The 26,021-nt window shown below is 37.9% G+C and overlaps 1 protein-coding gene across 9 annotated transcripts in view; it reads left to right on the forward strand.

Moving 5' to 3' along the window:
- The window catches only part of Svil (supervillin), a 148,136-nt gene that overhangs the window by 46,902 nt on the left and 75,213 nt on the right, over positions 1-26,021 (forward strand). For 7 of the 9 annotated variants that reach the window (XM_026402338.2, XM_026402336.2, XM_026402337.2 and 4 more), the window contains exons 2-6: positions 3,616-3,673; positions 7,918-8,009; positions 15,742-15,796; positions 15,904-16,055; positions 18,561-19,266. In XM_026402338.2, the coding sequence (XP_026258123.2) occupies positions 3,616-3,673; positions 7,918-8,009; positions 15,742-15,796; positions 15,904-16,055; positions 18,561-19,266 (1,063 nt within the window). Of the gene's footprint in view, positions 1-3,615; positions 3,674-7,917; positions 8,010-13,969; positions 13,995-15,741; positions 15,797-15,903; positions 16,056-18,560; positions 19,267-26,021 lie in introns of all 9 variants that reach the window. The other 2 variants (XM_077802869.1, XM_026402340.2) reach the window with 2 other exon arrangements.

The raw sequence follows: 26,021 nt of genomic DNA on the forward strand, positions 1-26,021 counted from the left end.
CATTCACCACCAAATCTGGTTCTCATGGGTACTTTCTATTGATGTCAAATGTTGGTTTCCTCACAGTTTTATTTGGTTTCCAGTGGATGAAATATTTAAATAGTAGATTAAATTTTATGTTCCTATTTTCATGAAGAATTTTCTGATTTTTTTCTTTGAACAGTGAAGCGGTATTTAAATCAGTTTGCTCTGTATGATAATTGGGAGGTGAAATAAGATTCTATTGCCAACTTAAAGAGAATATTCAAATTCTTTATCTTGTGTACTTGAAGCATATTTTAAAAAATTAGAATAGACTCATTCCTTAATAATACTTCAAATGAGATATTTAGAGTCTTTTAGGATAATGAAAATTGAATAGTCTACTTACAATGGTAGTTTTCTGGAAACTAAATAGTAAAGAACAAGTGAGACTATGTTCTATAAATTAAGTTCCTTGTAAAAGATTATTTTAGATATTGTTTAAGTTCATCCATCCAGAATCACCACTTCCACTATTTTCTCCCTGCTCTCTTCTTCCAACACCTCCTTTTCCCTTTTTGTTCCTAGTTACCTGTAACTTTACAATGAAGTTTCCCCCACAGTTATCCACATGACCTAATTATTCTTGCAGAGTTTTCTTAGCTGCCTTATTTGCTGTATTTCCTTTCAGTTTTCTAAGAGGTAATGAGAAGTATAGAGAAAATGCCAAATGCTGCCACTGATCCATGTAGTAACCAGTGTTGAGGTATTTTATGTTTATGCACCTTAATTTGGTGTCTAATCCATTTGCAACTTCAGTGGGTTTATATTTTAGAACTCAGTCTGGCTTAAATGTAGAATATAAAATCCACAAAGCTCTTTCAGAATGTGATCTCCGGCTTTCAAAAAAACATTACTCCATGATTTCATATGGTCATTCAGCCAACATTTATTTAGACCTACTATGTGCCAGGTACAGTGTTGAGGATGAAAGACAAGCTCAGGGTTCCTGCCTCTGGGTGGGCCTGGGGTGAGTGAATCATAATCATCATCTACATCCACAAGATCCCTTGTCCCCGTCACTAACCAGTTGTCTCCCCAGAAGCAAGTTATTGCTCTAGCTCTATTTCCTTTTGTAATTGAGCCCATTTCCCTTGGTTCTCTTTGATGCCCCTTTTAGCTGTGAAATATTCAGTCTCTAATTATTATAAATTGTTCCTTGAATTGCATTCACTGCTTAAGCCCACCAGCGACACGCTGCGGTTAAAAATAAACAGGGAACAGTCTTATTGGTAAAGCTTAACACCTTCTGTCTCAAATTAAAATTTTTGAACCTCTAGTAATATCTGCCCTTTTATTTTCCCACAGTTCCACTCATGTGCTGTTCATAAGTCTTAACTCTTAAGTATGAATTTTTGGCTCCCTGTCAGATAAAATACTTCATTTAACTTAGTCAAAGCCAAACTTGGTGAAGCCTGGGGGGGCTTAGGAGGCTTCCCTTGTTCCCAGTACATCGAGATCCTTCTAGTATGTTTGTTTGATTCCTTCTACTATGTTTATTTGTTTGTTTGTTTGTTTTTAAAGAAAGGAGGAGTTGTTTGGAACTGCCCCATGATGGTTAGGTTGCAACATTGTCTATACAACCAAAGCATGCGCTGCGTTTCAGCCACGGCTTTGCAGTGGCAATATCATAAATGTCCCATCACTTGGAACCCAGTCTGTTTCGGCATCTCCAGGCCTCATTGCTGCTTGTAATCTGATTAAGGGGTTTGATTTGTTCCAGCCTGCAGCCTTTTGCTTTGAGTTTACCATACGCTCAAGGACACACAAGTGCCTGGTCGCTCTAGCCCTGCACTGGGAACGATCTCAACCCAGTTTTGCTTAGACCAGCCCAAGGCGGTGGCTGGTTGAGAATCTGTCCTAGAGCAGGCTTTGTTACCAAACCTTCTGTGGGCAACCATGTTCAGAAGTCCAGGGTTTTCCAGCTTGGGAACTTACAAATTTGAGAAACAAGGTAAGGCAAGAGAAATAGCGAATGCACTCATGTATTCGTTTTGTAACATATCTCTTGGAATCCTACATTTTTACCCTGTATTCTCCTGTGTCGGGTTAGTTATACAGTTTTCTCAAAGGATGCTTTAAATATCTAATTCAAATTATAAATGAGCTTATCTTGTAATTGTTGAAAATGTACATTTTTTTTCTGTTAATAAGTTAAAGACATTGCTAAACCACTAAAGCCTTTAGATAGGAAAAATTGCAAATTAAATTGGAATGCCCAGACTTTGGATCAAATCCTGGATGTGCTGCGCTTTAGCTAAAATATTTTTCTAAACCAAATGCTGTACGTACTAAATTATTTCCAGTAGGCAGTGGTGAGTGAGTCTCTTTTTATTAACTCTTCATATGAGACAGTTTGAAACAAAACATTGTCTTTCCAGCCCAGAGGAAGATACTTGCTTTTAATTTAGTTGCTAAAGTGATATCACAGACTCAATGTGCTCTTTGAACAAATATGAGCTGCTGAGGTTCTTTTGAATGCTAGATCTGAGATTTAGCCACTATATATCAGAAGTATTGACAGCACAAATGCACTATTAAGAAGTGACTGAAACACTTCAGACCTCAGATTCAGGAATTTTCTTCTACAATCTTTGATGGCTTTTTGAACCGAATTCTCCTTTAAATAACTAACGAAATGCGTGTGTATTTATTTACAAGAAAAATCCGGATGTTTAGTTGGCATTCAGCTTTCATTTTATTGTGTTCTCTAGTTGGTCAGGATTTCCAGATTCTGGGATTAAGAATGTATTTGGATGGATAATGAAGTGTCAGCATCTGGTGTGTTTTGTACACTTTTTCCTCAGGCTTCTGCTCCTAAATATTAAATAGTAAAAGGTGCTTCCTTAGGGGAAGCGGTTTCTGTAAGTGGTCTACTTGTGGCTTTCTGGGTGGACAAATAGTTACTTAGCCAAAAACTATAAAACAGATTACTTGCTATTAAACTGGTTATAAATTTTGTCTATGCCTGGCTTTGATTAACCCATTCACCAGGGATGTGTGTTTTTCCTGTATGGAATTGTTACCAGCTGTCTTTACATAATAGGTATCTTATCTTCAGAAGTAAGCCAGTGGTTATTTTGATGTGTCATTACTGTTCAGATTCTAGTGAAAGCAAAAACAATACAACTGGGGTTTCTCTTGCTCTTTAGTCCCCCAAATCTCCCATTCTTTAAAGACATCTCAAATTTCTCAGGGAGATTACTTTCAACATTTGTGATTACCTTCACTAAAACTGTTCAATTTTTCTCCTTTTTGTTTTCTGGAATAGATAGCTATATCATTTGGCATTTAATTGCTTCAAGTTATTCTTATTGTCATAAAAAATTAAATAATAGTATTGAACTGTGTCCGAATATTTTAACTCATGAAGTGTATCAGTTACTTTTCAGTAGAAGAAAAAAAATTAGATTTGTCTATGTAAGAATTATATGTGGAATTTTATTCTTTTTAATTTTTGTATTTCTTGTCTGTCTAGTGGTTTTCTTTTTTCTTAAATTATATAGTCAAAGGGAGTTTGAAAGATATTTTCCAATGGAAATTTTTAACTTACTGTGTAACTCTTTCAATGTTACATTATTTCTTTTCCCTTAGATTTCAACAAGAAAAACTTAAACTTCGTGGGATTCCCACATCAAAGAAAAGTTCCAAGGTAATTTAGCCTTTGTTCAAGGAATCTTAAAGTTTGGAGATTCATAACAGCTTTTAAATGATTCTCTAAAAGTCCTCCTTTTTTTTTTTTTAATTGTGTGCTGGGGATCAAACCTAGGGCCTTCTGTGCGCTAAGCATACACTCTACCACTAAGCTATACCCCAAACTCATAGTCTCTTAAATTCCTAAGTCTTTTATGTGTTTGGCAATATGTTTTCTCCCCAGAGTTCTATTCATTAAAATATATGGAGCAAGGGATATAACTCAAAGCTTTAGCAGATTCCTAGCATGTGCAAAGACCTGGGTTCAACTGCCAGCATCACAGCCGGGGATGGGGGGAGGATACACACACACACACACACACACACACACACACACACACTCTATAGACACATACAGAGAAAGAGAGAGAGAACACAAGCAAACTGACTTAACAGTATACTTGTGCAGCAGAGATTTAAATCTTTTTGGATTTAATACTATTTATGATAACTGTTTAGGGAATTGAATGTGTGGCTTATAACTAGTTGCAAACTTATAGAGCTGTTTTCTTTTTTCTTCCTCACATCTACCTCCAAGCTTGGTTTATCCCTTTATAGTCTGTCCATCAAGTAAGGGAGCTTAACCTTGTCCCTCCCCCGCTCTTTCCTGCCCACCATTCCTTCCTTCCACCCATCCCTTCTTCTTTCCCTCCCTCCCTCCCTGTCTGCACCCACTCCTCTGTCCATGAGGAGTTTTCATTGCCTGGTGTTAGCATCTCTCTCAGCCTGTCTGCACTTCCATTTCTCTTGGCTGCAGGATATTATGGGTGCTGATTTGATTTACCTAAGGTGCTAAGACTCCATGGCCCATCATCATTGATGTAAGATAATGTAAAAATGAAAGTGCATGCCAGATAAGTGGCTCGAACGCAGGTGTTCCATCATAAAACATTGTCACTAATACCATCTGGTATTCTCAAGTAGAGGCACCAAGTCATTGTTCCCTCCCTACACACTCAGGCAGGGATCCCGACTTATACTTCATTGTGCTAGAAGAACCCATTTCACTCCGATGCTCTTGTCCGTAATGTGTTGTGACATTGTTACTTTACTAGAAAGGACTTGCATTTTCTTAGCATCAGAAAAAATAGTTGTCAGACTCCTGTTTTCATCAGGCAGAGCCTAACTCTGCATTCAAAAATTGGAGAGTTGATTTTACAACACTCTAGATAGGACAAATCCTTGGTGTATTTCATATACTTCTAAATATAAGATAAATTAGAGCAATAATGATTCAGGGTCATTAGTAAGGTCATCTCATCGACTGACTGATGAAATCACTGATAGAGTACTTGACCTACCCCTGTTCAGCATCTTTGGCATGTTTTTAATAGAACTTGTGGCTCATTTCCCAATACGTCTCAGCATTTTGGCCTAATTGGAATAGAGATAATAAATGACTAAAAAAAGAAAGAAAAGGAAAAGGAATCAGGAAAGCATCACTTATTCAAAGACAGGAAAAGCATGAAATACAAAAGTCAGACACTTCAGTGTGGATAGCAATTCAAAGGGATACAGCAGTTGTAAAATCATGGCCATTATTCTATGGATACCTATGAAAATCTCTGGCTTACTCGGCATGGGACTAAGGACAAAATGTGCTAGAGGTCTAAGAGCCTACCCGCTGGTCCAGTAGACACCAGCTAGAGAGATGAGGTAGATGAGGTAGTGGGCTTGCACCTCCCTTATCTTGTAATTTACAATTGTGTAGCAGAGCAAACAGACTGTAAGGGAGCCTTGTGACAGCGAGGGTGCTGGAGAGTGTTTGAGGATAGCAGCGCCGCATCCTTCTCTCCTTTTAATAAAATCTGCCCTTATTGCTGCTGCTGGGCATGTAAGTAGGTTAATGGGACATGTTTAAAAAAAATGTATCATGGAAGCAGAAGGCAAGGTCCTCTGCACTGACTGAAGTCAAGGAAGGAAGGTACAGGAATGACAAAATGAGTCACAGGAATGGGCACTATTTCAGAGAAGATAATTGCATAAAAATGCAATGTTTCTTAATATTAGAACATTTGAATTTTATAATCGCAAAAATTAAGGCCATCGTGTACTTCAGTTAGAAATGGAGAGAGGCTTTCATACTGACGTACAGGCTCAGGACACTTTTGGTTGAGGAGCAAGCACACCATGGCCTGCAGAGGTTGTCTCTCCAGGGTCCCCTTGTCCCAGGGATGAAAAGAGGACGAACAAGATCTGGCATCCAAGGTCAGGCTGTGGAGTTCCCCATCTTGGGAGCTGTGCTTTGGCACTTCTGACAACTCAGGAAAGAGAAGAGTCTGGTGTAAGGGCTCTTTGGGGTATGTGTTTTATCAGCCATATTAGGACAGCCCAACAGTATTTTCACTGCTGGTGAAAGTCCAGGGAAGAGATACCGATGTTTTTTTAAGAACCTGGTTTCTCATGCTGATTTAAAAGGTCTTGCATTTACCACAGCTTTCTCAATTCCCTTGAGCCCTGAGCCCAAGCCCCAGGTTCCCTCTGGGTCTGTTTGTTCTTCCTTTCTGCCCATCTGCTTCCTGTGAAGTTATCAGGCATGTGGCAGGAATGGGGGAGGGAGGCACCCGGAACAGGAGCAGAGTAAGGCAGCCACATGGGTTCCAGCTTATATATGTAGAGATGTAGCTTTTAGAAAGAGATTTATAAATGTATGCTAATATACTAATATTTCATGCCTAGGTACAAGGTGGGAAAAGGTGGTAAGGAGAGAAGTTTTTCCAATCATATACTATTCTGAAGTTGAGAGAAGGACAGAAAGGAAGTTGAGGGAGAAGGGAAGGGGAGGGGAAGGGAGAGAAGGGAAGGGGAAAGAAGGGGGAGGGGAGGGGAAGGGAGAGAAGGGAAGGGGAAAGAAGGGGGAGGGGAGGGAAGGGAAGGGGAAAGGAAGGGAGAGGAGGAGAGGGGGGAGGGGAGAAGGAAGGAAGGAAAGAAGGAAAAAAATAACTGATGTTGCTGAATATATTATTCTCAATAATTGTGATGATTTTTGTCCCTGGTTATCACATCAATGTATATAAATTATATAGATACTTTATGAAAAGTTATAATATATAGCTAAAGTATTTTATAGCAGTCATTCATTCATTTAATAGATATTTACTGATCTTTTTTAAGACTAGGGATATAGCTCAGTGGTAGAGCATGTGCATAGCATGAGGTTCTGGGTTTGATCCTCAGCACCACACACACATACACACACACACACACACACACACACACAGCCTATCAAAATATTTAAATTAGCAACTAAATACTCAATTAAAATGGTATGCTACTTAAGTAGGATACATTTCTGCAGTTATTTAATTTTTTTAGGAGTACACTAAATCACACACCTGCATATAACACTGAAAATAATCATCTCTGCCTTACAATTCACTGTTTAGACACTGAGGTTATTTTTTTTCCCCCCAGTACTGGGGATTCCGCCTAGGTCCTTGCATGTGCTAGGCTATCACTGTACCACTGAACTAGCCCTTGTAAAATTTTATTTTGAGACAGGGTATCTTACTAAGTTGCTCAGGCTGGCCTGAACCTTGCAATCTTCCTGCCTTAGCCTCCTGAGTAGAGCTGGGATTACAGGTGTCTTGCCACTATACCAGCTCATTGATATTAGTTCTGATTAGGCAAATTGTCTTTAAGCTAATCTAGTACATGGTTTATAAAGCTTAATTATTTTCAATATTTTTATTAAATATGTGAGTCCAAATTTTTAATATAAGTTTTCTGCATTTACATGAGGTAAATTTCAGATGGGTTTGGTTCTACAAAGGTTTGATGGTGCACCATGCATTAAAATGAAATTCCTTCCAATTTAATTTGTACATAAAGGATAGATTGTTCAAGTGTCCCTCTTAGACAGTATGCCCAGCAACTTACTCAGAATTTTCTTAGGGCTGTATGGAAATGTACCCCTATAGAGACAAATAGGAAGAGATAGAGGGTATATTAGACAGTTTCGAATTACTACAACAAAATAGTTCAATGGTAGAGCACATAACTAGCATGTGTGAGGCTGGTTTTTCAGCACTGAAAAAAAAAAGTACAAATTTTAAAAGTTTACTAAAACATCCTCCAAAAGAAAACATTTTTCACTATGTGTGACAACAGCGTGATTCTTTATGTTCTGCATTTTTTTCACATAATAACCTATATATTGATTTAAATGGTCTTTCAACACTTTATTAATGGAATGACTTTTAGTTTTCAGAAAGAGTTCTCATTTGACAATAAAGAAAAACTCACTTCCCGCAAAAGTAGATTCGATGCTGAAATTTTAACTACACTTCCTAAAGGTAAGACTTTTTCTAAATGGCTAGCCAATGTCTGGGCACCCAAGGATAGCATGATCTAAGTCTTTGGAGGGATTCTCTCACTTCTCACCTCATCCAAGAATGAGCTTCAAGTCATGTGCCTTCTTTGAATCCTCACATTTCTAGCCTTAGGCATCCTCAAGATTTTACTGGAGGCTTCATGAGGAGGGGGAGAGTCAACTTTCCCTCTTTTCACTCCTTACTTTAACCTTCTCCAAGTGCAGTACGCCCCCCTTATCCCCATTCATCTCCATCCACTTATCCCTCTGGGGTCTTCTCCCCTTGCCCTTGGATTCTTCCCTTTACACTCAATATCTTAGAGCTCCCTACTGTGCAATCAACAGCTGGTGCACAACATATCATAATCCTTCTTCCCTAAGTCATTACTTACATATGGTGGCTGATGTTTCCATTGTAAAAGGTGCACAATCAGTAAAAACGTATATAACCTACTCTAGGCTGACCCCCTCTAGTTTTGTCTCTGACATGATGTAAGCATTGCTTGATCTGTCTGCCACCAACTGCAACACTAGTACAATGATCATTTAGTAATAGCTCACAAAATGTCCTCATCCCTAGTTCACTACATAGCCTTTACATTAGGAAAACCAGGTCGGATGGAAGGGCAGATTTTTTTCTCTACTCTGAAAGGGGGGAAAAAATCAAGACCCAAATAAATTAGATCAAAAGAAATAATCTTTTAATAGGAACTAAATCTAGTTTAAAAGGTGCACTGACAAATTGGAATATATCCTGAGGAACGGAGTGGTTGATTTGCCTAGACTCCATGGATTTCACCTGGTGAAGAAAACTTAAATAGGGACACGTTGCTATTGTCAAATACTAACAAAGCTGTTCACTGAAATATAGGCTTATTCTATGTTTGCCCCAGGGGCCAAGAAATAAGACTAATGTGCAGAATTAAAAGGAGGTAGATAAGATTTCACATGAAAAAAGAAAACTGCAATAGCTCATGGTACAGTAGTCCCTCTTTATCTGTATGTGATACTTTCCAAGAGCCCCAGTGGATGCCTGAAGCTGCAGATAGCACCAAGCCCTATATATGTGTACTTTGTTCTTTCCTATACATACACACACGTACAATAGTTTAATTTATAAATTAGGCACAGTAAGGGATTAACAGTAATAACTGCTAATAAAATAGGACAGTTATAATTACAATTATAACCAGATACTGTACTAAAACTTTTGTAATACAGTTTCCATCTCTCTCTCTTCAAAGAGCCAAAACAAATACTAATATTTTCAGACTGCAATCGACCACAGTAACTGAAACTACAGAAGGTGATACTGCTATACCCAGAAAGGAAATGAGCCACATTATGATCTCATAAGCTCTCTGTAAGGCACAAGCATGTGGCCATGTGTTTAGAGTTGGGAAGATGCTCTGGAAGGTTCCTATGTGGATGGGATGTGGACCAGGTACAAAATGAAATGGCCCTTCCAATATTTAGGATTCCTTGTGAAAGACAAAGAAACCTAATTAAATTAAAATTAAATGTTTAAAATCTGTGAATATGATCGAAGCAAAGTAAAAGAATGAACAGATTGATTTTGGCAATAGCTGAGAAGAGTAGACTGATTAGGCACAGTTCTATATAACAAAAGTTTTTCCATGAGGAGAAAGGGTCCCTCTTCTCCCTTATCTACCCAAGTTCTCTTTTTTGACAAATGGCACCATAGATAATACCACCACCAAAAAAATTAGGAACGGTTTAAGATGCCAGGTACCTTAAAACTCATCATATTATAATTTCATATATAACAAAAACTTTAAAGACATGCTTATTAACATTTTATTATGGAATGTATCTTAATTGATTATAAAAGTATAATTTTCACAAAGATGATGATTTTATATATTAACACAATTTTTGTTTCTAAATTAATGAGGCTGTAAATCTTCAAAGTGTGCTTAAAACTGCCCATGCCCCTCTTCCCCTGAATTTTATCTTAGTTCCCTGTGGTCTTATTTCACATAGTCTTTGCTATCTGTGACTTGAGGTAGGCACATTTGGTATTACCAGCAATCTCTCTGTCTTAAATCTGTTAGTGATTTTATCTATTGGCTCTTAGCAATATAATGTTAAAAATGGAACTGATTAAATTTTGTTTCAGAGACATAGAGTTTTATGTCTGTTTATAAGTTTGCAGAAGTTTCTTTCTGTTCACTGAGTGAGGGATTCTTGCTCATATGAAACTGGGTCTTAAAATGGTGGTTTCTTTTTCTCTCAGGGACTTTCCTTAAGTGTGTATCACAAAAGAGAAATCAAGGAATTAAAAACTTTGCCTACGTAAAGGTTATATTGTTGGAATAGATTTTCCATTTTGGAATTATGGGATGGACCAAATGCATTACTCTCTTTAACAGCTTTATTAACTTATACATACCATAGAATTTGTCCATTTAAGGCATAGAATTCACTGGCTTTTAGTAGTTTCACAAAGGTGTAGGTCCATCTCCACAGTCAATTTTAGAACATTTTCATTATTTCAAAAAGGAAACCCTATACCTTTCAGCTGTCACTCCTTCCCCTCATTCCTCTTGATTGGTAATTATTATTTTACAAGCTGCTTGTCTTTATATTAGTGGCTGCCTTCCAAATGTGAAAATTAAAGTGTGTTACTCCTATGGGAAGACGGATCAGTGTTCAGAATGTGGCTGGTCTGGCCTGAGCTCCCAGGCTGTCAAGTGACAGAGGAGAGAGAAGTAGAGAAGTGTGCTTGGCACTATCCTACCACTTGTATTTCTTTGGAATATCCTATAGTTCTCAGGTGTGTAGAACTGAATTCAACAATGTCTTTGCCAGAGATTTTCTGTTTCTCAGAGCTAGTTGAAGAAACTATATTTCCAAAGAAAATCACCCAGAAGACTAAAATATCCTAAGTATTGGTGTTATATATTCTCATTACAAAGAATATTTGATAGATACCATTATAGAATATTATGGCCCCACTGTCAACTTTCCTTAAATGGCCTTACCTGAAAACTGACCAACCAACTCCTCCAAACAATAACTCCAGAATGAATTCATAGACTCCATATTGTCATAGAAGTACCACTCTAAATTATTCAGATGGGTAGGAGACCAAGGTAGCAGGTGTAAATGGAAAAAAATCCTATGCACGGAAGTCTCAAACTATTTGAAAGCAAAATAGAACATTTCTCTACAAAGGAAATTTGACCATCTATGCGTGTTTGTATCTGGATTGCTTGATGTATTTAGTGTTACTAAATCTGAACCGGTTTTGAATTGTAATTATAACACAGCACACAGTCAATTAAATTAAAGCTATTAGAATCTTAATTTTTTTAAATATTCCTATTGTTGATGGGCCCCTGGTACCTATAATCCTAGTGACCCAGGAGGCTGAGGTAGGAGAATCATAAGTTCAAGATCAGCCTGGGCAACTTAGAGAGACCCTGTCTGAAAATATAAATAGATAGATGGACGGACTGGAGAGGTAGCTGAGTAGTAGAACTCCCCTGGGTTCAATCCTTAATACTACCAGAAAACACATACATACATGCACATGCACACACACATATACTATATATATATTTTTTTCCTATTAAGATACACACACACACACACACACACACACACCTATATGACTATTGCTTAATTTTAGGAAATATATATGGAAGAATTTACAGATAAAGAGGCATCATGCTGCAACTTACTCAAATATTCAGAAAAAATATTACGTGAAATTATATAAAAATTTTAAAAGGAAAGAAACCTTCAAGATTATCAGAAGATAATTTCAGTAGAACTGTAAATGGTCTCTATATGTGAAACAATGGAGTTACAATATAGAGTTCCACAGCAGGGCTAACTTCACTCCATGACTTTTAGTATTATTATGTCTTTTACAATTCTCCAGAATAATAAACCTGTACAGAAATTCAACCAGAGGGCCTAACGAGGACCATAAGAGCTTATGTAAAATTTGGAATAAAAAAAAGAAAGTGCACACACATCAGCAATCCATATAAAATGTCATTCCTTCTTTTACAACTAAGGTGGTTTCCCATAAGATATATAAAAGTAGTTGTATTACACATTTGTTTTACTAATTTTACTTTTAAATTATGGACTTGGAGAGAAGAAGCCAAACTCAAATCCTTTTTTTGTCTTGTGTGTAATTTCTTTTACATGATTTTTGTCTTGCACATAATTTCTTTCTTATAATCTCATGTCTATAGGAATGAGACAAATCTTACTTATTTGTTAGAAAGAATAGACTGAGAAGTAATTATCTGTTTACTGGAGGGTTCCCCTCCCCTCACTAAAATACTCACTATTGATTTCAACTAAGAATTAATAAGTTCACCAATACATTGAAAGTCTATTTTAACTGATGGCCACATTTCATTGCTCAGTAAAATGATCAGATAAGACTGCAAGGTGTTGTTTCAAGCACCCACTATGTTCATGGGTGGATACTAGCTTCTGGGAGCAATAGTTTTGAGTCTGAGTCTGTGTGTGATGGAGAAGAACACAGTAACGGGCAGTCGGATTTGTCTTGGATAATCTGTGGCATTGGAGTCTGGGAATCAGGCTGCCGATCTGAAATTTTTGTACTACAATCAATGGTTCTCAATCCAAGACAGTTCCAACAGGGCTTTGAAAACATGGGCATTTTTGTGTCACATAACTGTGGATGATTTAGCATTCAATAGGAGAGAACCAGGGATATTCAACACGCAGGGCTTACATTTCTCACATAAAAGGCCATCAGCACCCCCACAGTGATCTATAATATATTCCGGAGCCAGTCTTCTGAGTCTGTGACCCTAATAGCATACATCTGTGCATCTGTTAAATGCTAACCTAAGACTTTCCTTCTGTTGCCCAGAAGTCAGTGGCTACCAGATGGTAATGTTTCCTTCTGAACTGGCCAGACTGTTCTGTCAGAAAGGGGCACAGACGTCCCTGGAGGACAACTTGATCAACCCCATCCTTCTCTTTGCTGTCACTGCTCCAGACTGAGGTTCAGCTTCTGTGATGACCAGCCCTTTTGACTGTTGCCTGCCCCCTCTTTACCTTATCAGTCCTTATTGAAAGAGGGTGTTAATGTTATTGGACCCAAGTCCTTCTGCTCACCGCCCAAAAGCCAATACTCAGGAGAAGAGAGTTGGTAGAGTGGAAATCAGATTTATTCAAGGACTATCCCTGAGAAGATGGACAGGGCTGTTGTCCTCAAAGCACCATCTTGGGGAACTCAAGTACACAAAAAAATGGATTTTATGGGGAGGGAAAGGAAGTATATAGGACTGAGGAAAGTAAGACCACATGCTGAGCAAAGTCTTCATCATTCCAGACATGCGTCTCCTTTTCCCCTCCTTTGGCTGGCCTTGATTTCCTAGGGCTAGTTATGAACATGTTATTTTTCTACAATTTAACAGCACAACATTGTATTAGTCAAGAATTAGAAGGGGTGTGACACATCTGATATTATCTGAAGGTCACTGGATGTTCTGGATTCTATAAATCTTAATATCTTGTTAGCTAGGTAAGGGTTTTCTTTAGAATTTAGAAAGATAGGCATAGGGATGGAAAGCAGAAGTCATTCTCTGAAAGAGTGGCAAAGGAGCAGCCACTCTCTTATCATAATGGCACTAGAAAAAGTAGAGCTTTGTGGGTGAGAGGATAGCGTGTCCTCCCATTGAGTTGATCTTCCTGCTGGAATATGGAAATGAAAATAGCAGTAGCAACTTAATGCTCAACTTTTTCACATACTGTAGAGATCTTTTTTTAAAAGATAATTTCTACAGAAAATTTTAAAATAAGATTTATTGAAATGATAGTAATTTTCAGTAGTTTCTAATTAGAATGAAAAAATATATATGTCTTAACTTTTTCCAGTGGCAGTTATATGACACTGTTTTTGTTTATGTTTTTTATCTTATCCAGTTGAAATAATTTGGGGATAGAAAAGGTAAGTTTCATTATACTTCAGGACTGCAGTAATATACTAATGTATGTCTCCGTTGTGATTTGAGGCATGGATTTAAGACATCTCTTTCAGGAACCCTGGAATTTGGTTTCAATAAAACTCTTGAGCAGTCTCATCAAAAACACAGCCCCATTCTCTTCTTGGGGTTTAAATAATTAATTAAAATTCTCTGGTATATATATCCTTGAAAATATTTTCATAATATATACTATCAGCATTAAAGTTTTATCACCATAATCTCATCAGAGCTAATTTGTTAATTGGGAAGCTATTACTGACTTCCTTATGCAAGGCAGGAGGCAGGATGCACCCTGATCATTATGCCCTTGTCTTCTAAATAGGAATATAATTAACATTGTAGAGCAAGTTCACCTCAGCCTCCATCTACTCTGATTCCTGTTGAAGCTAACAGAGAGATTTCAAAGTGAGAGAGAGAGAGAGAGAGAGAGAGAGAGAGAGAAGACTGTATTTTGAAGCCAAATGCTAATACATCTAAAGTTTTAGGTGGCAGTCCTTTAAAAGTAATAAATTCCCCAACACAAAGGGCATTATAAAAGTCGCATATATATTTGTGTGGTTTTAGACTCATTCCTAAAACTGACTGCTTTAGGAGGTGGGTGACACATCTGATATTATCTGAAGGTCACTGGATAATAATAAGAATCAGAAATTAAAGAAATTGAAAATTAAATTCAACATATTCATATTCCACCCTTTGAGTTTCTCCTGTGACTCAGACTTTTAGCACTGTCATTGGCTGCAGGCTACCCAGCCACCCCTGTCCCTCTGTCTTTCTTTCTCTCCCACCCTTTCCTGAGTCTTCAATAAGAGCCACTCAGATGAACCCTTATGAATTGAAGGAGGAGGAGAGAATAAAGACCTTTATTTTCTATCAACTTGGGCCATTTCTCCAAAGAAACAATTGTCTGGGATCTTAGGTCAGTCATATTCCTGTAGTTGGTGTCACATGAGAACCTCCCAGCCTCAGCAAAACATTTTTTTGTTCATCCAGTGCTGCCAGAAGAATTGGGTAATCATTTTATCCATCATCCACCTAAATTATAGCTGGAAACAAATACTGGCATTTCCTTCCAGTAAAAGTCTGTAAGGGGAGGTGTAGGTCCTGCATTGACCTGAACTGTATTTAGTCAAGGTATACCACGTTAGGTAACACAATCATGTAGTTAAGATATTTACAGATTGAATAATAAGGTGAAATAGGAGTGACTATGAATTGGTGACTATAGCTTTCTAATGGCCCTCTGGCTCTTCAGAGCACTAGTCTCTACTTTTGTAAAAGTTTTCCAGACTATAAGCTGAAAATACATTATTAAGTTATATCAAAGTTAGTAAGAGATATTTGGATTTTGCTAAAAAAAAAAAAAAAAAAAAAAACACCTTACTAGAGAGATCTTGCAAGTGAGGCCTCCTTTGACTCCCCTGAGTGACAGAGAACATTTTTAGCCTGAATTAGTTTATTTCTTAGCCTAGGATATTTGTGTGTGTGGGGGGGTGTTGTGATTGTAATATGGCTGTGTGTACGTGCTTATTCATTTGGCATCTGCCTGCCCTACTAGAAAACAAACTCCAACAAAGTAGGAATTTGGTCAGTGTCATGTATCTCTGCTCATGAGAGCCAAGAACAGAAATTGGAGTTGAAAAAGCATATGTTGAATGAATGAATGAAATGAATGCTTGACCACTAACTACTGTACTTTCTTTGTTTTAGTTGCAGAATTAAGAAAACTCTTTGAACCAAAGAAAGAACCTTCAGAAATGAAAAGGTAAGATAAGTAGAAGAGTGTGGCAGTGTGGCAAAGCAGTATTCAATTGTCCCTAAGCATTGATTTTTGGGGGCTCACTATGACTTTTTTTTTGGTATATTGCACAGAAAAGAGAGAATTGCTAGGCGCCTGGAAGGGATTGAAAATGAAACCCAGCCCATCCTCTTGCAGAGCTGCACAGGATTAGTGACTCATCGCCTCCTGGAGGAAGACACGCCCAGATACATGAGAGCCACAGACCCTGCCAGCCCCCACACTGGTGAGCATGCGTGACCATCACCAGGCAGGCTGCTCAGCATGTTACCCATAGCTTTTTTAATCTACTGGTATTGGAGAGATATTCAACAAAAGTGCATTATGTGTATATACTCTTTATTAAATGTGTTTATTAAAAACAGCCAGAGTAATCATCATGCATGTGGTCCTCAGGTGTCACAGCAGTAAAAAATGACTCTCGTTGGCATATTGCAGGGTAACTGATGATCAGCCATTCCCCCCCCACCCCCCAGACTGGGACTCCTCAAAGGCCAGTGCTCAGCACAGGATCTGCAGTCAGAAATACTTAGGAACTATGTTTGGTAAAGGAATGAATAAGGCAGGTGCCTCGTAGTTCTCACAGTAGGTTTGAACTAGATGCCCAGGTACCCAGCAAAAGAGGCAACTGCTTTCAGCAGGGAGAGTTGGAAGGCAAAGCTGGACCTTGAATGATGAGGAAACTTAACTCTAAGTGTTTATGCAACAAAGCATTCTTTTAAAATTGTTTTGGAGTATGTAAATGTACTGCATGTTGATTTCATATACTAAGCAGCGTGTCAAACATGACATCTTCTCCTTGATTATTCAGAGTCACTGTTATGGACATCAGCTTGACCTCAGGAAAAAGCAATGCTCTCAGGGCTGATGTTCCCACCCCCAGTCCCTGGCTTTGAGGCCTGCGTTGCTACTTTTTATAGCCAGTGTCTTCTGGTTTCTCCCTCAGAGAGGAATGCTGATCTCACATTGTAATGTTACCAGTTTGCTTGTCTATGGTTTCTGGTTTTCTATAGCAAGAAAACTATAGAGAACTAAGTTTTTTTTTTTAATGACATACATGAAGAATCAATAATAAATCAGAATACCAAAATTTATAGCCAGAAGCAAATCCAAGTATTCATAAAATATTAAACTGTGCAGCATATAGTAATTTAAGCATCACATATTAGTGAGAACAGAATTATTTCATAGAATAGTACTGGGGAAATGAGCTCACCAAGAGGGGAGAAAAAGGGGACATATTCCTCTTTCTGCTTCAGTCCAAACCCCAAAATAAGATTCAGTTACTCATGTGATTGTTTTAAACAAAATAATTTGAAACATGAAAATATGGTCAAATATTTAATTCAAGTGAAATAGAAAGTGACATTTGAAGCACAGAAACAATTGAATGTAGTGGTTATCATAAATGATAGTAGTAGTAGCAGTATATAGTCACTTGACCTGACTACTTAAGAGATAATACCTGCACTTCAAAGAAAATCTTACTCATGTACACTGGAAACAAAACTAAACCTGGGGAGTGCAGGACTGGGTTTCTGTGTGACCTTCACACACTTTACCCCAGCTCTCAGACTTGTCAGTAGCCCAGGTAATTTTGGAAATATTCCTGAAGAAGACACAGGGCTAGTATTCCTATAAAAAATTTACATGAACCAATAAAAATGACACTGCCAGTATTGTATAGGGCAATAAGACTGGGCAGGCATTCCCTAGAAGGAGAAGAGAATATAAATATAAATAAATATAAAAAGAATATAAAGGGCTAATAAACAGGTGAGAAAAATACATATATTCTTTTTTTGGTCAAATGCAATTTTTTAAGCAATGAGCACTCAGTATTTCTAAGGAAGCATGTATTGCAGATATAAGTTTAAGTTTCTGCACACTTATAGAAATTTAACAGTCTAGCATGTGTCTCAAAATGATGTACCCTTTCATAAAGCAATTCTACTGTTATACATTGTTCTGCTATGATGATTATCAGAAAATCAGGCTGATTAAAAGTTAGAAACATAAGCCCAGAAATATGGCAAGGGTTAAACGGATTATGGAATGCCTGTTGGATAGAATATTATAAGGCTTAAAAAAGACTAAAGAAATACATAAAAATGTCAAGTTGTGAGTATATTAGTACATAGTGTGATTATTGGTGACTTGGGCTTTTGCCTTTATGTGTTTTCTTGTTAGACATCCTCTACATCATACATATGTGCTACAGTTGGAAAAAAGCCACTTCTGTAAATATACATATAATTATATATGTTACATATTGTTAGGTTTTATAGAGAGAGAGACAGGCCATATTGTTGTGCTTACTCTCAGATCCTATGAAACCACAACCTATCACTTGTCAAAGTACAGCGGTTACCATATGTGCTGTATTTTCTAGAAAAATCTAAAATTGTCCTTTGGCTTCACATGTGAAGTATTAATTTTTTTAAAAAAAGGAAAAGAATTAAGGGAAAATAAAAAGGCCTGAGGAGGCCCTGGGGAGTGCAGGACTGGGTTTCTGTGTGACCTTCACACACTATACCCCAGCTCTCAGACTTGTTCAGCAGCCCAGGTGAATCATTTTAGGTCTGTAGACCTACGTAAGAAATCAGTTCCTCACAGCACAAACACTTCAGTGCATATTATGTGCAGCATAGAATGTCTTTATGTGTGTAAATATTGTAACTATAAGTTTTTCCTGGAACCTGTATGTATTATCCATGTGGTCTTCTCATAGGTCGATCAAACGAAGAAGAAGAAACGTCTAAATCTTCTTTAGAAAAACAAGTTCAATCCAAATATTGCACAGAAACCCCAGGGGTCCATGGCGATTCACCGTATGGTTCAAGTACCATGGACACCCACAATCTTGAGTCCAAAGCTGAAAGAATTGCAAGGTACAAAGCAGAAAGGAGACGTCAGCTGGCAGAAAAATATGGGCTGACTCTGGATCCTGAAGTAGACTCTGAATATTCATCTCGGTATACCAAGTCTAGGAAAGACCCTGATGCTGTTGAGAAACGGGGAGGAAAATGTGAGAAGCAAGAAAAATCAAGCAAAGATTTGAGTTCTCCATACTCCAGGACTGAGACTATGGGGCTCAGGACCTGTGCAGTGGAATCTAGGGACTATGCCCTCCACAGAAGTGAGGTTTCTGATAAGGAGGTGCTGCTAAATATAGAAAACCAAAGAGGATGTCAAGAGCTGAGTGCCACCCGGCAGGCTCAAGACCTGTCCCCAACAGTTGAGAGTTCCTCATCCTTCTCATTCTCTGGGCGAGACTCTTCCTTCGCTGGGCGAGACTCCTGCTTTGCTGGGCGAGACTCCTCTTTTACTGAAGTGCCAAGGTCCCCAAAGCAAATGTCCAGCTCCTCTCTTCAACATCCTGCCTCCCTGAGCCACTCCAGTGGTGACCAGACACTGGCCCCAGAGGCTCGGTCCAGGTAAGCACACAGCCCAGCACTAACCATCCCGAATCCAGGAAAACACCTGTACCCTCTTTCTCTGCCTTGCTGTGTGGTAGAGTTTGCATATTCTTGGCATTCTATTCAGGAACAATGATTCTATTATTGGAACAATGATATTTTTTGTAACTTCTACAATATTAAAATAAGTTCTACAAGCAAAGCCCAGGACCTATAATCCCAGCAGCTTAGGAGACTGAGGCAGGAGGATGGCAAATTCAAAGCCAGCCTCAGTAACTTAGGCACTTTCAATTCAGTGAAACCCTGTCTTTAAATAAAATATTAAAAAGGGTTGGGGGTGTGGCTCAGTGGTTAAGCACCCCTAGGTTCAATCCTTGGTCCCCAAAATAGTGCTACTAAAACAAGGAGGCTCGTATCCTTTTTGTATGTACGATTTGTATGTTCATTTTGAAAATAACAAACTTTTTAGGTGTCTCTAAACTTTCATGGAAGTCTCCCTTCAGGACTCTTCTTTTTATTGTGTTTCTTACCTGCTTTTCATAATTTATCTTTTTTGTTTTTCTGTAGTTATGCTTAAGACTTAGGGTTTTTCACAATTGATTTCGTCTTTGATGTTTAGAATCACAGCAGAAGGAGCAAGATCCACTAGTGGAAGTCTCTCAATTTAGGGTGCAGAATGTCTGTAGTATACATTGCATGTCACTATGTGTCAACACACTAAGACACAGTTGTGTATAAGGACACATCATTAAAAAGGACAGACATTAAGAGAAACCATTGTGGAAAAGGACCTACCAAAAATAACAGCTCCCTATGGGGGAAAACTGGGAGAGAGGCTAACTCAGAAAGTCAAATGCCAGGAGAGCCTATGTGTTTGCCTCTAAATTTAAACTGAAAAAGCCTGGTGATCATATTTAAAGCACAATTTATTAAGACATCCTCTTTAAGGGTTTAGAGTCATAGTCTAGGTAGATTCCTAAGTCTGTTTTTCACTTCAAACAAGCAGTACTTTCACAGGTGGATTGAGGAGGGATGAGAAACTACAGTCAAGCAAATTAATTGTATGAAAAATATGTATACATGTGTGTTAGAAAAGTGTGTGTGTGTGTGTGTGTGTGTGTGTGTGTGTGTGTGTGTGTTGGAAAATACCCCTGTGTGATTCACCTTGGGACAGAGTGATGAACAACACCTGGTCTCTTTTTAAAGTAGCAGTAATATGCCTGAAGCAGATCATTTTAGTTATTGAAGTTTATTAAGCCAAAGATCTGTCCCTACTTATTTGATCATCTGAACTGAAATATTTGAAGATGTCAGCTTCTAAGATAAATAAATACTGTTCATCCCAAGAATGTATGTTTGAGGACCTTTGTTCAGACTTGGGACTTAATTCCCTGAATCTGAGAGACTGTAATCTGTTCTTTCACATTTTGAAAGGGGAGATATTTTGTTTGGTAAATTAACACTTCACCACAGAAACAGTGTTCTTAGCTTTGTCACTCTCTGTCAAAGGTAATCCTTTGTGTGTTTTGTAGATAGGACAAAGAAACCTAATAGATTCCAATTTAGAAAAAATACTAAAGATATACAATTATGTTGATTAAACAGTGGGCAGGGTGGGGGACAATTGGGAGTTAGCCCAGCACTAGAGCACATACTTAGTAGGTAGAAGGCCCTGGATTCAATCCCTGGCACCCAAAAAAGAAGAATCTAATTTCAAATTGTCATACAATGACTGCTGTTTCAAGTTGTTGTCAAGGTATCTAGGTTAGTCACCTAGGTCACATATAATAGGTTCTCAGTGGGCTGGGGACTTAGCTCAGTAGTAGAGAACCTGTCTAGCATTCATAAGGTGCTGCAAAAGAATTGAAAATATGCTCAGTAAGATTTTGAATCATTTGTGATCATAATTAAAACTTTGCTGAACATTCCAGGTAAAAGATAGGATATTTGATATACTTGATAGTTTGTGGGTTAAAATCTCTACCTGCCCCCCACCCCCACCCAACCCTACCCTCTGAGACCTCACCCTTCTGTGCTAGGGATGGAACCCAGGGCCTCACATGCTAGGCAAGTGCCCCACCAATGAGCCACATGCTCCGCCCCATGTTAAAATCTTAATATGCAAAGATATGAAAAACTGAAAGTCTTTAGGCGTAGGAAAGAGGTTTGTTTTCCTGCTGAGCCCTATAGCAACAAAGAGCCACTTCTTTAAAGGTGATTTGAAGAGCCATATTACCAGAGTCTTCATAAGCCCAGTCTTAGCTTCACTTTCATAAAGAAAAGTTAGAAAGAATCACATTATAAAAGAATGCCAGTACAGGCACTTGCTTTTTATTTTTTAAAGCCATTCAAGGTGTACAATCTTATTATTCACAGGCAAAGAAAGACAAACCCATTCATCATATATATGAGGAAAACACCTGAGATCTATTTATGTAAACATGAAGAGAGATGGAAAATAATGTGTGAAGAATATGATATTTTTTTAAGAGAGAGAGAGAATTTTTAATATTTATTTTTTAGTTTTCGGTGGACACAACATCTTTATTTTATTTTTATGTGGTGCTGAGGATCAAACCCAGCACCCCTCGCGTGCCAGGCGAGCATGCTACTGATTGAGCCACATCTCCAGCCCCAAGAATATGATATTTTTAAAAATTAAAGTTTATTTTTTAGTGACTGTAGTTATTCAGTTTGTAAAGGTGCATTTGAAATGGATTAATATTCTGCTTAGATGTCCTTTATCTAGAATCATGAAATTCAAGCTTCAGAAAGTCATTCTTGTCTGATTTCTATTTGGGAGGAAGCAAGATAAACAACAACAAAAAAAATACTTTCTAACCTAAAACACTAACAAAAGAAACCACACCCTGTGACCTGAATAACCATAAAGGAAAATAATAATGTTATTTGATATGAAAATATGTAGCAAAAAAGTTTAAGAAGATTAAAAAGCAAGAGAAAAAGTATCCACAAATAAAGTAACAATAACTGTAAGATGGTTTTGTCTTGTTTTTGTGTTTGCGGGGCAGGGTTGGAATCTGGGGCTTTGTGCATTCTAGGCTGGCACTCTACCATTGAGCTACACTCCCAGCCCACAAAACAGTTTTTTTTTAAAAATATTTTTTCCCTTAGTGTTGATAGATCTTTATTTTATTTATTTATACGTGATGCTGAAAATCGAATCCAGTGCCTCACCCATGCAAGGCAAGTGCACTAACGCTGAGCCACAGTCCCAGCCCCCACAAGACAGTTTTAATGTTTCATTTTTTTCATGGGTGTATTCTATCCTGAAATGGAATATTTTTCTTTCTGCTTTACTCTCTCATCACTGAGCTCTGCCAACATTTTTGGCTGGTAAATCTTTGAGTCAACACATTCCCATGTCACAATTTTGTGCTAAATAGCAGGAGATTGTTTTCTTCCATTAAGTATGAACACACTAGTCATGAATATACCATCCAAAGATTATCTACAGTGCCCTCGAAATTCAAATGTGAGCCGGAGTCTCTTGCTGAGAGCCCTTGTGTACAGTCCCGTTGGCACACGCCTGTGCCTGTGGATAGGAGAATCATTAGTATGTGGATACTTCACTGTGCTGAGCTGTTTTTAAACATTGTAGGCTAAACAACAGTCTTTAGGGTAGTATTTGCCTAAGGCGTGTATTTATTTTGGAATCATTTAGTATTCAGCTTATATGATAAAGAAGGTTTTAAAAGTTAATTAGTATATTGATGGATTGTTACAAGGTCTTTAGCCCCAAAATCCTGTTAGTTGCCCAAGAATTCAGATGACACTTTGTTCTGAAGAAAACTAAGAATATACACCCATACTCCTCCAATCCTTCCAAACCCTATATGGAATTTTAGATATTATGTTTTATGGAGAGGGTAGTGTTACTGAAATGAATCATTCTTTGTTAATTCATCCACAGTGAATTTTAGAATAATCCATAGGATTATTCATTTATTAAAAATATAAATGAATAATCCTATGGATTACTCAAATTTTTAAATATCTGAATTCCTGCTACAACTAGAAATCTTGACCCCAAGACTTGTTAAATTTGCTATCTTGTGCAACTATTATTTTAAAAGAAAAAAAAATGGAAATGTACCATATTTGTTACTTTTGTGAGTAAGAAACTCATGGCCTTGGGCCCCCAGCTGCTTTTTGCTTGAGCATCAACTGTCACTATTCTCATTAAACTATGTGCCTAGCAAAGAGAAAGTGAAAGGGAACTTACACTTCATTTTCTAGTGATGATCCTCTCTAGAGGATCCTTGTTCCTTATTGACCTTGGGAGAGTGGCTATTGGTGGACGATGACTCTGCAGGCTCCTCATGAACTCTGAGGGATGTGGAAATCAATGCTCTCTTCCCTAACATAATGCAAGGCTTTTCATGGATGTCCAAGATTGATATCTGATTCACCTGTTACTTCTCAGAGCTTTTTCAGCTCAGTACTCTGAACATAGTAGGAGTTCAATGAACATTTGTCAAGTGAACCTGAATTAGTATTTGTATACATTGCATTGTTGTATGATTCAGTGATAAAAGAAAAAAGCAGCTTGGTTCAAGAAGATGAAGCAGGGTACCCTCCAGAGTGAAGCTTTTCTGCAACACCTTAACTTGCAAACTGAGCCACTAAGAAAGAAAGGGGCTAGTGTAGGCATTTGTAGTTTACCTCTTGTTGTATTTGCTCATCTCCCAATGAGAAGTTTGAATCTCAAAACCATTTCCTCAGACTCAGGTTCTCCTGGTTTGAGTTGTTGATTGTCTGTGTCCACACACCAATAGAGATGTTTACAGGACAGGAGACTGCTTGGCGGTCAGCCTTCTGTCTCAGCTCCTGTCCACTCTGGCTGCAGACTCTGTAACATGCTCCAGGAGCCAGGGCAGAGCTTCATGGAAAAGAGATCTCAGATCCATCTCTAAAGAGTAACCCTCAACGCATCTCACACATTTGTTCTATTATGAGAAAGGATCCCCTTTCATCTTTCAGTCCCTTATTGTGTACCCCAAAATCTGCATTCCTCACCTTACTGTGCCAACTTTTGGCTGTTAATGATAGTTAAATCATTCCTGTTTGTTTGCTTGTTTGTTCCATATAGCTCTGTTTTCACTGGCAATTCCTGTTCATTGACTTAAATATGATTATGTCTCCCAGATTACCAGCCTGTAATCTATGCTAGCTAAAAGTTCACATGTGCCAAACTCTTGAAATTTTGTAAAAATTTTTATACTTAAAGGTGTAAAATTTTGTCTGAGTGTGCCCTTGCACATGCACATACTCATGCATATATAGAACACAGGTATTTTTTCCCCAAATAGGTGACTCTTAGAAAATCAATTGTTAATTTTAATGAGATGCAGAAGTTAATGCACATTCTTCTTAAGCTGAATATTATGTTATTTTTAGAAGATGTTGTATTATTGGAGCTAATTTTACTGTGCTAGATGTTACTTTGTTGTGGTGGCAGGAGGCACTTTCTGTTAACTCCTAGAATTATAGAGAGCCAAAGCCTGTTGTTATGTACTTAAAGGTACAAACCAAAAGCAACCAACTCCTAGCTTCCATGAAAACTTAGGGTGAGTTCTTATTTCCTGGTAATATAACTCTGCATCGGCCACTCGCCACATCAAAAATCATTCTGTTATATCTGAAGTCAACACTTCCTTGTTCTGTTCCTGGGTAACCCTACCATTTTCTTCCAGGGGATATCACCTCTGCCTTATGGAGAAATGACTCAACTCACACAATCACAAAATAAATTCTCTGTGTGAAGAATTTTAGACTTTTAGAACCAGAAGTAACTAGAGGTTATTTAGTTTAAAAATCTATTTTATACATGGACAGAAAAACCTAAAGATTTTTAAAGTAACTTAATTGACACAATAGGGTACCTTAATAAAACTCAAACTTTTATCCATCATCCATCCATTCTTTCAAGTTCTCTGAAAGAACTTTTCTTCTGAAAGAAGAGATTTTTCTTCTACACCTCACTTTTTATTTTTAATTCAGTGTTATTTTCCATCATAGCAGAAAAGAGTTTGCTACTTTTGTCCTTTGAAGGTATAGAAATTTCAGGAAAAAAAGATCAGATCAGTGACATTACAGAAATCTAAATTTTTATTTAGATTTAGACAAGGCATTTAAAAAGCTTTGTCCTCATAAACAAAATGGAAATTTATAATCTGAGATGATTTCAAACTCATTGGGCGGCTGTCCATCTGTACAGTTCAATTTCAGCTCTAAGGTAGCTTAGCTAATCATTCAAGAATATTATATTGAGCCCTCTATATGACAGGTCTTGCGTTCCTAGATGGGTATATCATTTTAAGAATGTGGAAAATAATTATAACACAAGGGGTGACTATGGTTCTAGAGACCAGTATTGGGTGTTATAGGAGTATCAGGGATGGGGTATTAATTATTTTCCCTTAGAGAAGTGGTCATAGCTAAATCCATAGGATATGGTTAGTTTGCTGGATATGGAGGGGAGGCTGCTGCAGGTGAGGAGGCACAGACACCCAGGTATCCCTGGCAAGAGGGGATGAGGAAAGACTGGACAGCCAGGTGAGTCACAAAGCACCTTGGATGCCCTGACAAGGCATTGACCTGTGTCTTCTTCAGGGAGGTGCCTAAAGAGTGTCTTAGGGAGGACAACAGATGATGTACTACAGAAATATCACTCTGGTGGAATGTGAAGAATTGTTCTGAAGGAAAATCAATTATAGTCAGGGAGGCCAAAATGAGTCTCAGACCACTGA

The sequence above is a fragment of the Urocitellus parryii genome, chromosome 9, assembly GCF_045843805.1.
Source record: "Urocitellus parryii isolate mUroPar1 chromosome 9, mUroPar1.hap1, whole genome shotgun sequence".
Classification (NCBI taxonomy): Eukaryota; Metazoa; Chordata; class Mammalia; order Rodentia; family Sciuridae; genus Urocitellus; species Urocitellus parryii.